At 31.5% G+C, this 16,210-nt stretch overlaps 2 protein-coding genes across 2 annotated transcripts; both read right to left on the bottom strand.

Moving 5' to 3' along the window:
• Window positions 1-1,630: 1,630 nt before the first annotated feature.
• On the bottom strand, window positions 1,631-4,539 carry LOC123893703 (probable glycosyltransferase At5g03795). Its single transcript, XM_045943488.1, has 4 exons — window positions 3,605-4,539; window positions 3,381-3,511; window positions 2,725-3,073; window positions 1,631-2,432 (listed from the first exon to the last, which is right to left on the bottom strand). Exons 1-4 carry the CDS (start codon window positions 4,211-4,213, stop codon window positions 1,773-1,775), a joined length of 1,749 nt encoding a protein of 582 aa, XP_045799444.1. The 5' UTR covers window positions 4,214-4,539; the 3' UTR covers window positions 1,631-1,772.
• Window positions 4,540-10,244: 5,705 nt separating this feature from the next.
• On the bottom strand, window positions 10,245-13,780 carry LOC123893702 (probable glycosyltransferase At5g03795). Its single transcript, XM_045943487.1, has 5 exons — window positions 13,447-13,780; window positions 12,505-13,281; window positions 12,291-12,421; window positions 11,647-11,995; window positions 10,245-11,120 (listed from the first exon to the last, which is right to left on the bottom strand). Exons 2-5 carry the CDS (start codon window positions 13,246-13,248, stop codon window positions 10,455-10,457), a joined length of 1,890 nt encoding a protein of 629 aa, XP_045799443.1. The 5' UTR covers window positions 13,249-13,281; window positions 13,447-13,780; the 3' UTR covers window positions 10,245-10,454.
• Window positions 13,781-16,210: the final 2,430 nt, after the last annotated feature.

Consider the following 16,210-nt stretch of genomic DNA (forward strand, 5'->3'; position numbering starts at 1 on the left):
TTTTTGTGATTTCTTTGTCCGTTGTTACTTCCATCGTAGTATGGAGATGTTTGTTTTGATTTTTCATCTTTTAGTAAGATGTTTGTTTTGATTTTCTTAGTATAGTGTTTGTTTTATTCATATTTACATATTTACTTCGATTCAAATCCAGTATAGATTCAATGACTTTGCGGATTTAGAGGCATATTTCGGTCATTTGAATTTTGTCAAATCAAGCATTGTAACATTTGTATACATTATAAGCCGTTTTATATGCTATTAATTCGGATGCTGTGAGCTCGTAGATTCTTTTTAAAATTTTTTTATCGAATTTGAATATGTAATGATTTCGATTGATGTACTCTACTACTCTACCGATTTGAATGAATGAATATCGTTTTTTTTAATTAATTTTTTTTTTTTAATATTAAAAACAACAATATTCATTCAAATTTGTAAAGTATACCAATTCAAATCATTACATATTCAAATTCACTAAAAAGGAGGGGTTTGCGAACAAGCTAGCACCACCCGAGTTAATAGCATAGAACAACCTAATGATAAAGCTTACAATTGATATGACAAAATTTAAATGTATGGAATAGTATACCTCCAAAACTGCAATAGTATGCCTCCAAAACTGCAATAGTATGCCTCCAAAACTGCAACGTTGAATATACAAAAGTCATTGAATCTACACTTAATTTGGATCGAAGTAACTCTGCAAATGTGAACAAAACAAACATCGTCCTAAGACGAAAAATCAAAACAAACACCATACTAAGATGAGAAATCAAAACTAACATCTCGACACTACAACGGGAGCAACATCGAACGAATAAATCACAAAAGAAAATTCAAACGAAACCTAAAAATATGTGAAAATTACTTATTAGAATAAAAAGAAATAAAAAATGATCAAAAGCGGTGATTCCAGATCAAAATTGAGCCTCAATCAATAAATCACCCCTCTCTAATGGATGAACAAGAAGAAAAGAAAAACCAATTAGGGTTTGAGAGTGGCGGCTCTTTTGTGTTCTTAACTATGTTGCAACACTCATCTTCACACTTTCTAATTTTGTAAATTGATCATTGATCATAAGTGATATATTAATATACATTATTGTTATGGAATAATGAGAGGGAAGCCGGGCAGCAACTAGATGTCAAACCTCTACGCATATGGGACGAATGGAACGCTGTAAACAGTATGTGTGGACCTCTAATGCAGTCCACGAAGCAGCAGCAGCAGACGCGCTAGACACAACCTCCGGTCAGTTGGTAGTATAAATGTAATATTGACGCGGGGTTTCACAATGACATTGGTAAAACAAGTGTTGGTTGGTGCTTCAGAGATTCTTCGGGTCAGTTTGTATTGGCATGTACTTCTTGGCTATAAGGAACGTTTTCAATCATCGAAGGTGAAGCAATAGCCCTTATGGAAGCTACTAAGGAAGTGAAGAGAAGAGACTTTGCAAATGTCATCTTTGACACCGTCTCAAAGAGCTTTTTGTAAACAAATGATGTTCTGTTTTTGCAGTCACATGATAAGAACTTCTAACTTTCAAAAAAGATCTCATGAAACAGTAGGTCCCATGATTCCAAAAAGGGACCAAACCAAACATAATATGCTTGACAAACTCTAGTATGAATATCGATTTCTTCTTTTTGGGGATAATAAATATGACCCTCAACAAGAACTAATGAATTTTTTTTCCCATCATATTATTCTTGCTTTAGTTGTAATGTTTACACAATGAGTTTCCTACAAAATTGATACATGATTACTACTTCTAACTTGTATAGAAAATTCTATTGTACCAAATTGAATGAAGAAGCATGTGAAACAAATCATACTTAACAGGCTCATGATGCCAAAGAAAATGCTCTTGCACCTTTTTCACCCTCTTATGCATCTCTAAGTATTTCTCTTCCGATATAGCGAGTAGTATATCCCTCAAATAAGCAATATGTCCCTCCTTGATAAACACAGCAAAAGATTCCCAATTCAAAACCTCAAACAAAGGAGGAATAAAATTATCAGATATGATAACAGGAATGCACTCGTGAAATATGGCCTCAACCACGCGCGGACTATTAACTTCATGACCTCTTGCACAAATGCAGAATTTGCTACTCTTCATGAGTTCGATGTAGTTTGTGTTACCCTTGACATGCGGTAACGGACCGGATATTTTCATGTCTGGTTCTTTGTTCTCCCATAACTTCAACAGCATAGGCCGAACATAACCGTGCAAACCGCCTGCGAAAAATGCTAGGATAGGCCTCTGAGAAGGAGGGTTGCCACCTAGATTTTTTATAGGATTCTCAATTGATCTTATATATGTTTCCGGAAGTGATACATCTTTTCCTATCTTGAATCCTACTTCAATGTCAGCATTGCATAGGGCTCTGATGCAATTTAGCATGCGTCCTCTTGTTTCTGCAGGAGCCTGAGAAATTGTGCTTGTTAATTATTCTTCCACTCAATTACTGATGTGACTGAAATTAATGGTTCAATCATAATGGTTAGGCACGTGAGACTGTCACAAATTACTCTTAATTTTTGGACTTATATAAGGAAAACGGTACATGTATTTGGTCCAAATTTGAATCAGGCGCATATCATACTGTTTGTCGTAGATTTCATGAGAAAAAATTGGAAAATTATAGTTCTTGTTTGAGGAAAGCGGAACAAAATGCGTTAATCATAAATTTTGCATAAGTATTAAGAATTATACATACCCAATCATGGCAGGCAACAACAAAGTGATCTGTTCCATTTGTTCTATTCCAAAAAGGGTACTTTCCGGCAATCATGTCCACATAATTTTTCATGTAGTCAATTAAGTTCGAACGTTTGTGCGAATTACGTACATAAAGAGTTAACTGCAACAATCTTGAACTGAAAGGTATGTAAAACAAGTGAGCCTTTTCAGGGTCTCCAGTCATAAATTGTTTGTTTCCTTCCATTAATTTCACAAACCATCCTTCTGATGCATATATTCCATCAAGTAATGGCTCATGAAAGATTGGCTTGTCTCCGTCCGGATAGACATAAACTTTTAGCATCTTCTCCATTAGTTCATAACTCCTGCAATTATCATCGAAGTAGTTTTAAGAAGGAAGTTCAGGATTCCAAAGCTGGAAACTAATCTAACTACTAACTTACTAACATTTGCCATAATCATGAATTTATACCATATGCATGCACATCTACTTATTTTAAATGCAAGGTATTTATTAAATATGTAAAGCTGCAATTGATATCTGATCAAATAAGTGATTGAGTAGCTTATAAGTTACCATAATTGATAAAATTCGATCAGAATCTTGATCAATTTCAACCTTAATGCAGTGATTTGGCTCAAGAGTAGATTCAGTAAATTGAAATGTGATACCTTCTAAACATGGAAACATTCCGGTATAAAGGCGAATAAAGTCTTGAATCATTCACAACGATAGGGGCATTTTCAATCTCTGATTTTGCACGCAATATTTCCGCACTAACAGCTTCCGAACTTGCTGGTTTCTAACAAAATAAAAAACAAAACAAATTAGAAATCCAATAACAAAATTCCATCTACATTTTCTAAGATACCTCACATAATCCAATAATACATACCACTATCTGGGACGAAGCGTGGCTGCGCTGCAACATTAAGTTCATCTCGGATATCGGAACTACTTTAGACGGCCTCTTGGAATTCTTCGATATCTTGGGCTTATTATTACTCATTGTGGAATGCATTTTTTCCACAGATTCCAAAATTCCGTCCTTCGGATACATTTTTGAATCGAAGAATGATCCGTTGGACAATGGCACCATAGGCTGTGGTGCAAGCAAAGAGGATTGATTCACTTGTGATGTTAAATTAACATCTTTTCCATCAACACTAACCATTGGTGAACTAACATTTACGACATTTTCAATTCCTTCACCATTTTCTAATGAAGAAGTTTGAGGACTAATTGATATATCTTGTAATGCATCACTAGAGTTTGAATTTGAAGCATTTAGATTCACATTTACATTATTACCCTCCAATGTAGAATTAACAGAAGATGAATCTATTGTGAAACTTTTGATTCTTGCAGTAAGAGAAGAAACAAAGTTACTATTTGGAAGTTCAGAAAACTGAAGTACTAAAATTAAAGCTACTGTTATTCCTAACAATGAAACTAATCTTCTTGTTTCAGCTTGACATAGAAATCTGAAAAATCCTAGATCCATGTTACAATTGCAGAATGTAACACAAAATACACATACCCTAAAACAGAGGAAACTTCATGGATCACCACCCATCATGAAATGGTTTGAAATTGGAAATTTTGAAGCAAACCCATTTGAGATCAGGCAGAAAAGTTGATAAATTTAGTGAGGGTTTTTGATGGGTATGTAAAGTAAATTTGATGAATGTTGATGTAAGAACAGAGAAAGCAGAGAGGAAAAAGGTGTAATGAAATCACACCGACAGTGAACATAGGATTTGTTTATGTGATTTTTTGTGTTGTTGTCTGTAATGTAAAAAAAAAGAAGAAAAAAACAAAATATGTGACAGTTTGAAAGGAAGGAACACATGAATAGGATGGGAGTAAAATGAGGAGAGTAACATGGTGAAAAAGTCAAAGACATGTTTTATCTTCTAGTCAGGTGGAGGATCATGTCATCATGGTCGTTTTCTATTTTTTTATTTTTCTTTATTTTAACCCATTCATAATGGTACAGTAATCTTTTGTAAAATAAAAGGTTTTTTCTAGGTTACCTTCATAAAGAGGTGTGCAAACAGCACACCATGATGTGGCACCAATAAAAATAAGACATGTGTACTCCATTATCTATCTCATATTTATAATTATATTTCACATTTTTACTGTGTAAGTTTAATTATTTGCATATTCATCCCTACTCTCAATTAATAGATTCAGTCCTCATTAAGTTAAGGCTGCTTCTAATATGGGATTAAAACTGAATCTTTTAAATAAAATTAAAAACAACAAAATCTTAAAATTAAAAACACGAGAGGAAACAACAAAAGATTTCATCTTTTCCACCATTTTTACTCCAAATTCGAAAATCAATAAAACCACCATAAACCTTCAATTTTCTTTAACAAAAACATCCTAAACACTTTCAGTACCGGAACCCACAAGAAAAAATACGAAGAAAAGCACCAGAGAAAGCATACCCGAAGCTCTAAAATTGCTAAGAAAAACTTGGGTTGGTTAACACAACTCGAGGTTCAAACCAAGTGAGTTTCAGTGTATCTAAGTTTATAAACACGTTCTTAAGCTTTTCCAAACATCAATTTTGTGTGGTTTTGCTTGAGTCACGTTTTGGTTTTTTTTATGTTCTTAAGTTGTTGTTTCGGTTTTCGAATTATAAGCCTACACTGTGAAATCTAAGCATAGATTCATGATCAGTGCGAAAAATGAAGCGAAATAGTGTATTTGTTTATGATTTTTGAGGCCAGAATGATTTTTTTCGAAAAGCTCCGTTTGAGCTTTAATGGAGGTTTTGTTCCTGCGAATTGTCGTGAGGAAGAGGATGTGAGGAAGAAGATGAGTTGTTACTCATTGCACCCCCTTTCTTGCTCAGAGCGCCCCCCATCCCTTTATTTTTAAAACCCATCCGTTAGATCTAGTGTAAGGCCGAGATCTGTTATAGGATTTCTTTAAATCCAAGCCACCTGATTGAATCAGAAGGCCCAGATCCGTGATAGCCTACCATGCACTTTAACTCTGACGCTGCACTAGAGTATTTTTGTTCTGTTATAAAATATTATTAAAAATATATTTGTTATAAAATATAATTAAAAATATAATTCAACTTCAATATAACTTATATAATATCAATTGATTAGGAAGTAGCCGCAACATTTTTAATTAAGTAAAAATTCAAAATCTCCAATAAAAATTGATAGTTTTAGTCAAACTTCGTGACTATTTCATTAAAACTAGTTTTTCAATAAGACTGTTATTACGATATCTTTATACATCCGGAGTCCGATAATCAAAATTCTTTCTCTCATTTGTTTGTTAGTCAAATTAAGTGATATTGAACGGTCGGATTGATAAAATTTAAAATCTTCAGTCCAAGTCGGTAGTTTTAGTCAAACTTCACGACTCTTTCATTAAGACTAGCTTTCGAGTGAGACTGTTATTATGGTATGTCTATACATCCGAAGTGCGATGATCAAAATTCTATTTCTCATTTGTTTGTTAGTCCAATTAGATGATATTGAACGATCGGATTGATAAAATTCAAAATCTCAAGTCAAAATCGATAGTTTTAATCAAACTTCACGACTCTTTCATTAAGACTAGCTTTCTAGTAATATATAAAAGTTAATATTACTACTAGTAATTTTATCAAAAAATTACTATAAAATAATATAATAAATTTAATCTCTATATTTTTTTTAATTACTTTCAAATTCACTAACAAAGTTAATTCTAGTATATTTGTTCCACTCAATCTAATATATTTTTATTTATATACCTACTCTTAATAATATAATAAAGTTAATTACTATCAAATTTAATGAGTTGCCTACATATTTTTAATTAAATTTCTAATTTAATAGTCCTGAAATGTTACGGGACAAGTGTTGACCACTAATACCTAAAAATTATTTTAACAATAGTTTCTCTCATATTTTTAAAATAATTCATAACAAATTTTTAAATATACGAATAAAGATAGGAACAAAATAAAAATATGAATCTATCTATGAAAATATGAATAAAATAAATAAAAATAGATTGTTAAAATAAAATAAATAAATAAAATAAAATAAATACGAATAAATTTTTTTGCCGGTCGGTTTCCTATGTTTTTTGAGTTAGATTGTTAGTGTTGATTATAGATTTTAGGTTGGGGATGATTTATGTTGCATGAATAAAAAAAATAAATGAATATTTTATGGGTTTTTAGGTTGCATGAATGAATATTCATGGTTTTTTTTTATGTTGATAAAGTTTTTTTTTTTCTAGGTTTGATGAAGACATGACAAATTTTTCTAGAACAGACGATGAAGATAATGAATATTAATAGATTTTCTCAAAATTTAACCGAAAAGATATATTTGACCAACATAATTATATAGTTAAGGGACCAAAATGAAACAATAATTAGTTAAGTGACCAAAATGAAAACAATAAATATATTTTTTATTTTTAAGGAAATCAATAAATAAACTAAGGACCAAATATCTACTTTAGCCGAAAATAAAATATACTCCGTAATAATTTTAGTTAAACGAGTCAATATTAAACTAATCGTTAGATTTCTTTAACAAATAAAAATTATTATTCGAGTAATATTACCTTTAAAGGTAAAAAAATATAAAATATTATTAAAATTGATAAGGATAAATTAACTAATTTAGTAGCAATTGACATTTTTTTTATGCCTGAACTTTCTATAATCTATTTATTATTGTTTTTTCCTCTATAATTTTGTTTTTTTGGCTAAACTTTGTATAAGTTTTTTATTTATTTTATTCATATTTTCATAGATAGATTCATATTTTTATTTTGTTCCTATCTTTATTCGTATATTTAAAAATTTGTTATGAATTATTTTAAAAATATGAGAGAAACTATTGTTAAAATAATTTTTAGGTATTAGTGGTCAACACTTGTCCCGTAACGTTTCAGGACTATTAAATTAGAAATTTAATTAAAAATATGTAGGCAACTCATTAAATTTGATAGTAATTAACTTTATTATATTATTAAGAGTAGATATATAAATAAAAATATATTAGATTGAGTGGAACAAATATAGTAGAATTAACTTTGTTAGTGAATTTGAAAGTAATTAAAAAAAATATAGAGATTAAATTTATTTTATTATTTTATAGTAATTTTTTGATAAAATTACTAGTAGTAATATTAACTTTTATATATTACTAGAAAGCTAGTCTTAATGAAAGAGTCGTGAAGTTTGATTAAAACTATCGATTTTGACTGGAGATTTTGAATTTTATCAATCCGATCGTTCAATATCATCTAATTGGACTAACAAACAAATGAGAAATAGAATTTTGATCATCGCACTTCGGATGTATAGACATACCATAATAACAGTCTCACTCGAAAGCTAGTCTTAATGAAAGAGTCGTGAAGTTTGACTAAAACTACCGACTTGGACTGAAGATTTTAAATTTTATCAATCCGACCGTTCAATATCACTTAATTTGACTAACAAACAAATGAGAGAAAGAATTTTGATTATCGGACTCCGGATGTATAAAGATATCGTAATAACAGTCTTATTGAAAAACTAGTTTTAATGAAATAGTCACGAAGTTTGACTAAAACTATCAATTTTTATTGGAGATTTTGAATTTTTACTTAATTAAAAATGTTGCGGCTACTTCCTAATCAATTGATATTATATAAGTTATATTGAAGTTGAATTATATTTTTAATTATATTTTATAACAAATATATTTTTAATAATATTTTATAACAGAACAAAAATACTCTAGTGCAGCGTCAGAGTTAAAGTGCATGGTAGGCTATCACGGATCTGGGTCTTCTGATTCAATCAGGTGGCTTGGATTTAAAGAAATCATATAACAGATCTCGGCCTTACACTAGATCTAACGGATGGGTTTTAAAAATAAAGGGATGGGGGGCGCTCTGAGCAAGAAAGGGGGTTCAATGAGTAACAACTCATCTTCTTCCTCAGATCCTCTTCCTCACGACAATTCGCAGGAACAAAACCTCCATTAAAGCTCAAACGGAGCTTTTCGAAAAAAATCATTATGGCCTCAAAAATCATAAACGAATACACTATTTCGCTTAATTTTTCGCACTGATCATGAATCTATGCTTAGATTTCACAGTGGAGGCTTATAATTCGAAAACCGAAACAACAACTTAAGAACATAAAAAAAACCAAAACGTGACTCAAGCAAAACCACACAAAATTGATGTTTGGAAAAGCTTAAGAACGTGTTTATAAACTTAGATACACTGAAACTCACTTGGTTTGAACCTCGAGTTGTGTTAACCAACCCAAGTTTTTCTTAGCAATTTTAGAGCTTCGGGTATGCTTTCTCTGGTGCTTTTCTTCGTATTTTTTCTTGTGGGTTCCGTTACTGAAAGTGTTTAGGATGTTTTTGTTAAAGAAAATTGAAGGTTTATGGTGGTTTTATTGATTTTCGAATTTGGAGTAAAAATGGTGGAAAAGATGAAATTTTGGTTTTCTCCCTCTCTGTTGCCTCCAACTATCGCCTCCCTTTGCTCTGAAAAACGTCCTCTACTTATACTAGAAAATTAGGGTTTTTGTGGCCAAGAAAGGAAGGAAAAGCTCCACCTTTAATCAATGGTAAAGCCTTGATCAAATTAGGGAAAAAGTTAAAATTGTAAGCTTGAAGTAAGGGGAGTGGAGAGTGCACATGATGCAAGTGTTGTTTTTCTTTTATTTTTTTGTAACAATAATAATAAAACAAAAGAAACTAATATTTTTTTTGAATTTTTGAAATAATAATAATAAGATAATGAAAAAATAAAATAGGATAAAAATGGGGTAGGATAAAACTAGGGTATGACAATGTCATTAAATGCAAATTGGGTAAACATGCAAATATGAGAAAATACTGGGAAATCTGTAAAACAAAGTTATAATGGTGACATGAATAGTGGATTCCACATGGCTATTTTCCATTAGTGCCACATCAAGGTGTGCTAGTTGCACACATCTTTCTAAAGGCAACCTAGCACACACCAAAATAAAATGGTAAAATGGAAAGAGGCAAACTTATAAACCGTCTATTTAACTTTTTAAATATTTAAAGACATGATGTAATATAAAAAAATCTAATAAATCGGTATATTTGAATCAACTAATATATCGTAGAAATTGTCTCCTGTCATTATTTTACATTATATTAAATTTTATAAATGAGTGGTGTCACGACTACTATTCATGAGGGCGAGGAGTGATCGCCGATACACATGGCATGAATAGACAATGAACGGCTCCTGGCAGCTTTCAGTCAAAAGAGGGTATGTGAACAAACGAAATTCACATAATAATGAGAGGAATCCTAAGGTTGTGCATGTATGAGACTACATAGTTGAAGAAAAGCTTATAAGAATTGGTTTGCACGACTTATATCAAAAAAATGGTACTTTTTGATACCACATTTCACAAGAACTCCATGTCTTCGTGGGAAGTTCTCAGGAAATGTACACCCACACCATTTGATTCACAAACACAGTAAATTTCAATTAAGCTGTCAATAAGCAAAGGGAATAAGGTTCAGAAATTTATTTACACCAAAAACTAAAAGAATGTACACATAAATAAAATTACATTATTATTAGTTAACATGACCCGTGAAATGCTAACATGTGCCCTTAGGGCATAAATCAATATATAGCCGCTAAAATTTCAAGAGAAAACGACTATTTTATGCAAAAAAAAAATAAAAAAAATCCCTTTTTCTAAAAAATATTTATCCGGTTCTTGCTGTGAAGACTCTATTGTACCAAATAGAATGTAGTATCATATGAAATATATCATACTTGACAGGACTCCTATGCCAAAGAAAATGCTGCTGCACTTTTCTCACTCTCATCTGCATTTGAAGATACCTCTTTCTTGGAATGGAAAGAAGTATACTCTTTAAATTTGGAATGTCCTTCTCCAATACAAAAACAGCAAATGATTCCCAATTCAAAACCTCAAGAAAAGGAGGCACAAAATTATCTGATATAATAACTGGAACACATTCGTAGACGATAGCCTCGACAACTCTAGGACTGTTAACTTCATATCCCTTTGGACAAATACAGTACTTGCTACTTTTCATGTACTGGATGTAGTTCCTGTTCCCTTTCGAGTGTGGCAATATACCGAATATTTTCATGTCAGGATCTTTATTTTCCCAGTGCTGCAACAGTATCGGACGAACGTAACCGTGTATACCACCTGCGTAAAAAGCAAGAGTTTTCCTACTTGAAATTCTTTTTCCGCCAAGGCCTCTGGTGGGATTCTGTGCATTCCGGACATAAGTTTCGGGAAGTGACGTGTCTTTCCCGAACACAAAACCTTCTTTGACATCAGCATTGCATAGGGATCTTAAGCAATTCGCCATCCTTTGATCTGTTTCCATAGGTGCCTGCATAGGTCGATCCAAATAGATCATCAATTTAGTTCCAGAAATTGTATGTGTCGTGCAATTTAGTCTCTGAAATGAATCAAATTTCAAAATGATCTCTAAAATAGAAAAATCGATAACACATTAGTCCTTTTGGGCCGGCCAATTTAGTTCCTGAAATTATTTCAACGGAACTTATATGATCGAGGATTTTCAATTTCAATGATCATTTTCAGATTCACTTGGAGTTTAACAAAGCATGTTTTTGTTTGCAAACAATTATAGTAGCATTGGATGTCGCGCACCATTAACAAATTGACACAAAAAGGTTAGCTTTGAACTGCCATAGTTGGTGGTCTAATCCTTTGCTTTGCTTGGGCCTTGTATAGTTTTTTTTCGGTTCTTGTATTTTTGACTCTATTTGTAACATTGTTTAGTCTCCTTGGCACGTCTTGTGCTAAAAGACTATTATACCTTTATATATATCTCATTTTGGCTTGTTCAAAAAAAAATTGACACAAAAAGGACTTATCCATGAAAAACATACCCAATCATGGCAAGCAACAAAAAAATGATCAGCACCCCCTGTCCTGTTCCAGAAAGAATGTTTCGCGGCAATTGTGTCTACATAGTTATTCAGATACTGCCTTAGGTTCCTAAAGGTATGTGAATTTGCAACATACAATGTTTCCTCAAGCATTCGAGAACTGAAAGGTATGTAAAACAGGTGGGCCTTCTTTGCGTCTTTAGTAACAAATTGTTTATCAACTTCCATCAGTCTCATGAACCATCCCTCGGAAGCATAAATTCCCAAAAGATACGGCAAATGCATTATCGGCTTAGCCCCTTCTCTGTACACATACACTTTGAGAGTCTTTTCCATCAATTCATAGCTCCTGATAATTAGACAGTTTTACAGCATATAATCAGGTGAAATAATAATTTAACAGCGCCAACAAGAATATCGCGTCATATATCAGTAGTACTACATATTCAGTTCACAGCCGACAGAAAAAATTGAACCTACTTATCATTAGAATCTTGAATAGCAAATATCTCTAAATGTCCAAACAAAATTTAGTTCACCTATCATTTACAAAAGTATCATTAAATTTGTAAAAAATTGCAGGAATAGTTAATTTCCACTTCTGAATAATTTAAAAAATAAAAAACATTATAATTAAATGATACCTCTTAAACATGGAAACATTGTGATAAAGAGGAGCATGAAGGTTTCCAACATCAGTTACAACTGGTGCATTTTCGATCTCTGATCTAGCCTGCAGTAGCTCTTGATCAACAGTGGAAGACCACCTTGGCCTCTAAACACAAATTAGCAAAATAAGAACAGAACACAAGAATACGCAACTGACACTAATAAACTAAATTACATTTACTCGCATACCATAGATCGATAAGAAGCATAGTTTTGAAACAACAACTTCTGCATTTCTGAGATTGTTGTTACTTCAGGAACTTTAACAACAGAATCTTTGGTCTCTTTAGGCACAGTTGTGATAGTAGAATTGCTCTCAATCACATTGACATCATCTTTTAACGGCTTGAACCTCTCATCATTCATCGAACCAGTAACTTCAGAATCATTTAGTAACACTATTATTGGAGGACTTGCAGTAGGTGGTGGAGTTAAATATGTCGGCGCAATTGCTTGAACCTCTCTTGTCAAATTCATACTTATAGTATTATTATCATAATGGCCCGGTCCATCATATTCTAAAGTAGTAGGCGGTGGAGTTAAATATGTCGGCGCAATTGCTTGAACATCTCTTGTCAAATTCACACCTATAGTATTATTGTCATAACGGCCCGGTCCATCAGATTCTACCCTTCCTGGTTCTGAGACCAAACCGGTTGTCGAAGTAGTGTCATTAACATTCTCAATAGGGTTTTCTTCTAAATTTGTTTGATTCAAAAGGGTGACATTGTTATATAGTATTTCAGAAGCAGATGGTGAATCTGCAACATGAAAACTACTACTACTATTACTATTTGATGTTTGTACTAGAAGAAAGTTACCATAAGGAAGTTCAAAATATTGAAAAGCTAAAATGAGTGCAAAGGTAATAGCAATAAGGCATAACAATTTTTTTCTTTGTAGCTGAAATAAGGAGAAAATATCTTGACCCATATTTGGTAGAATTAGTGAACAACCATATGAACTCTGCAAACAAATTATAGCACAGTAACAAATCAGATCGAGTAAGAACTGAAAAATAGGCTCATTATGCGGTTTCATGCATAAAAACTGAATTAGTACTAGCACTACAACATTTGATTTAACAAAAACAGATGAAAAAAAAAAAGTGGTCAACGCGAGTCAAAGTACCTGGTACGTAGGAGCGTTGAAGCGACAGAACAGAAGCGGTGATGTTCGGTCGGATACCAAACTACCTGTGATCCCGTCACCTCCCAATTTCACGCCCTTCTTTCTGTCTCTCTGTCTATCTTTAGTAACAATAATAAAGATAAGAATATTTGTACTATTATTTTCTTAAATTGTTTTTCTTTACCAAAAAAAGAATAAGAAGCTGTCATTGAATTGAATAGAAACAATCAATTATGACTCATTAAATCATAATTGTTTATTTTTATTACACGAACGACGAACCTCATTCATAATTGTTCTCTTTTCAACATTTTCTATTATTTTTTATTTATTTATTTAAACAAATGGAAAAAGAAAAGTACTGTTATTATTTCCTGGGCAAGCACATGAAAACTAACAGGCCGTGTCTTTCTCTTATATGTCCTTTTCAGGTTTTTTGTTTAAAAAAAAATTATAAAACAAATACTCCCTCACCATATAATTTCCACAATTTGAGTGTGTGCACTATTCATATAAACTACTTTGATTATATTTTTTTTACTAAAGTATAAAGATATATATTAACATAAGAGATCTTGTTAAATTTGTCTCATTGAGTACTATCAAAATATCAAATTTTCATAATTTTTAATAATACACAACAAAATATATTTACGATCAAAATTATACATTGATAAGTGTGCAATGATAAAATGTGACAATTATTTTCTAGGTAGCATGGGTACTCCTAAAATGGTGAAGTACCCGTATCGGGTACGTATCAGTACCGGATACTCCATGGTCCTCGTATGGTACGCACTGATTCCGTACCCATTTTTATTTGGGTGATTTATGATGATAAATACGAAAAAACATATTGGCTGTTGAAAAATCTCTTAAAATATTATAATTTTTTATTATATTTTAATTATCTCTCATTTTTTATGAAAATAGTTAAGACGGTAGACAAAAAAAATTAAATCTTCAAAGCATGATGATAATAATTCACTTAAAAATAATTTTTTAAATATTTTATACTAACATACCCGTACGTTAAATTTTCTAAAAATATCGTACCGCGTACCGGTACCGTACCCGTACCTAGGCAACATAGATTATTTTGAAACAGTATAGACTATATTTATCTCTCCAATAACACTAGCAAAACTCAAAATTTCTGAATTCAAGATCTGTTTTTTTTACCGCTAATAATACAGTACTTCGGAGTTATCGGTGCGTTTTCAATGTGTGTTTTTAAGTTGGATTGATTTTTGTCTTTGATTTTGATCATAGTGGCAATGATGCGTCACATTCCTAACTTAGTGGTCTCGCCCCCACCTGATAATTAGGGATCACATTTTTTTTTCTCCAAATATAACAACTTAGGGATCACATATTCGCAATAACTAGACAAATATCCGTGACAGATTTTATAGATATTGTTTCTTTTAGATTTTATAGATATTGTTGTTTTTAATTTATTTTTTTTTACCAATGTCATTTTTAGGCTTTTTTTTATAAACAATGTTAGTTGTTAGTATTACAATGTTATGTTTATTATAAAAAAATGTAAATAGGAGCAATAGTGATGGAGAAGAGAGAAATAATAGTGTATGTTATTCACCACTAGGATTAGAGTTACAATACAATGATACATGGTATCTATATATAGGTAAATATAGTGGGCCCATTACATGGGCCTAGAACATATATGGACATCCACCAATAATATTCATAACACTCCCTCTTGGATGTCCATCGAGGATATGCCTCGTTAAAACCTTTATTAGAAAAAAACTCAGTGGGAAAAAATTATAGTGGAGGAAAAATAGTACAACATCCTTTTTGTTTGACCTGCCTTGTTAAAAATTATAGCCAAAAAAAATGTTTATGTTCTTTTGGATGATCGTAGTGTCGATGTTTCCTCATACATGTGTCAGTCACAAAAGCATAACGATGCTTCACCAGATTGTTGTCGGTCACGAAACTCAAACAATATCAAACATCCAAAATATATAATATAAATAAATAAATAAATAAATAATTGATCAACATTTTATGTAATATTAATGATCAAAGTGTTATGCTTCACCATATAAATGTCGGATATCACGAATCGTAAACAACATGAAATCAATTAAATACATAAAAAAATGATGCTTATTTATTTATTTAATTTTAATTATTATTTGATAATTATAAGTATACAAGGTTCAAACGATTCATAATTATATAATAATCAAAACTAAAAATTACTTGTGATTTGTAAAAATAGAATAAGAGTTGCGTACCTCAGTTGATAAGCTCGTGCTGATAACGTGTTATAAACTAATGTAAATAAGAGCAATAGTATAGATGGAGAAGAGAGAAAAGAGAGAATGAATAGTGTATGTTATTCACCAATAGGATTAGGGTTACAATACAATGATACATGGTATCTATATATAGGTAAATATAGTGGGCCCATTACATGGACCTAGAACATATACGGACATCCACCAATAATATTCATAACAATGTTAGTTTTTTCTCTTTTGTCAAGATTTGAACCCTGAAACTCTGCTACTTAACCTTTAGTTCAACTAGTTTAACCGGCTGAGCCACTCATCCCACCCCATATCATTTTTATGTTAATTATTATTTGGAAAAATGGAATGAATAGTATTTATTTGATTTGATTTATATTTATCACAAAAAAAAAGAAACATAATGTACCAAAAAAAATAAAGAAACATAAATTTATTTGATTTGATTTTTTGTTTAAAATATTTTTTATTTCATGTTC

This window comes from Trifolium pratense, linkage group LG7 (genome assembly GCF_020283565.1).
Source record: "Trifolium pratense cultivar HEN17-A07 linkage group LG7, ARS_RC_1.1, whole genome shotgun sequence".
NCBI classification, from domain to species: Eukaryota; Viridiplantae; Streptophyta; class Magnoliopsida; order Fabales; family Fabaceae; genus Trifolium; species Trifolium pratense.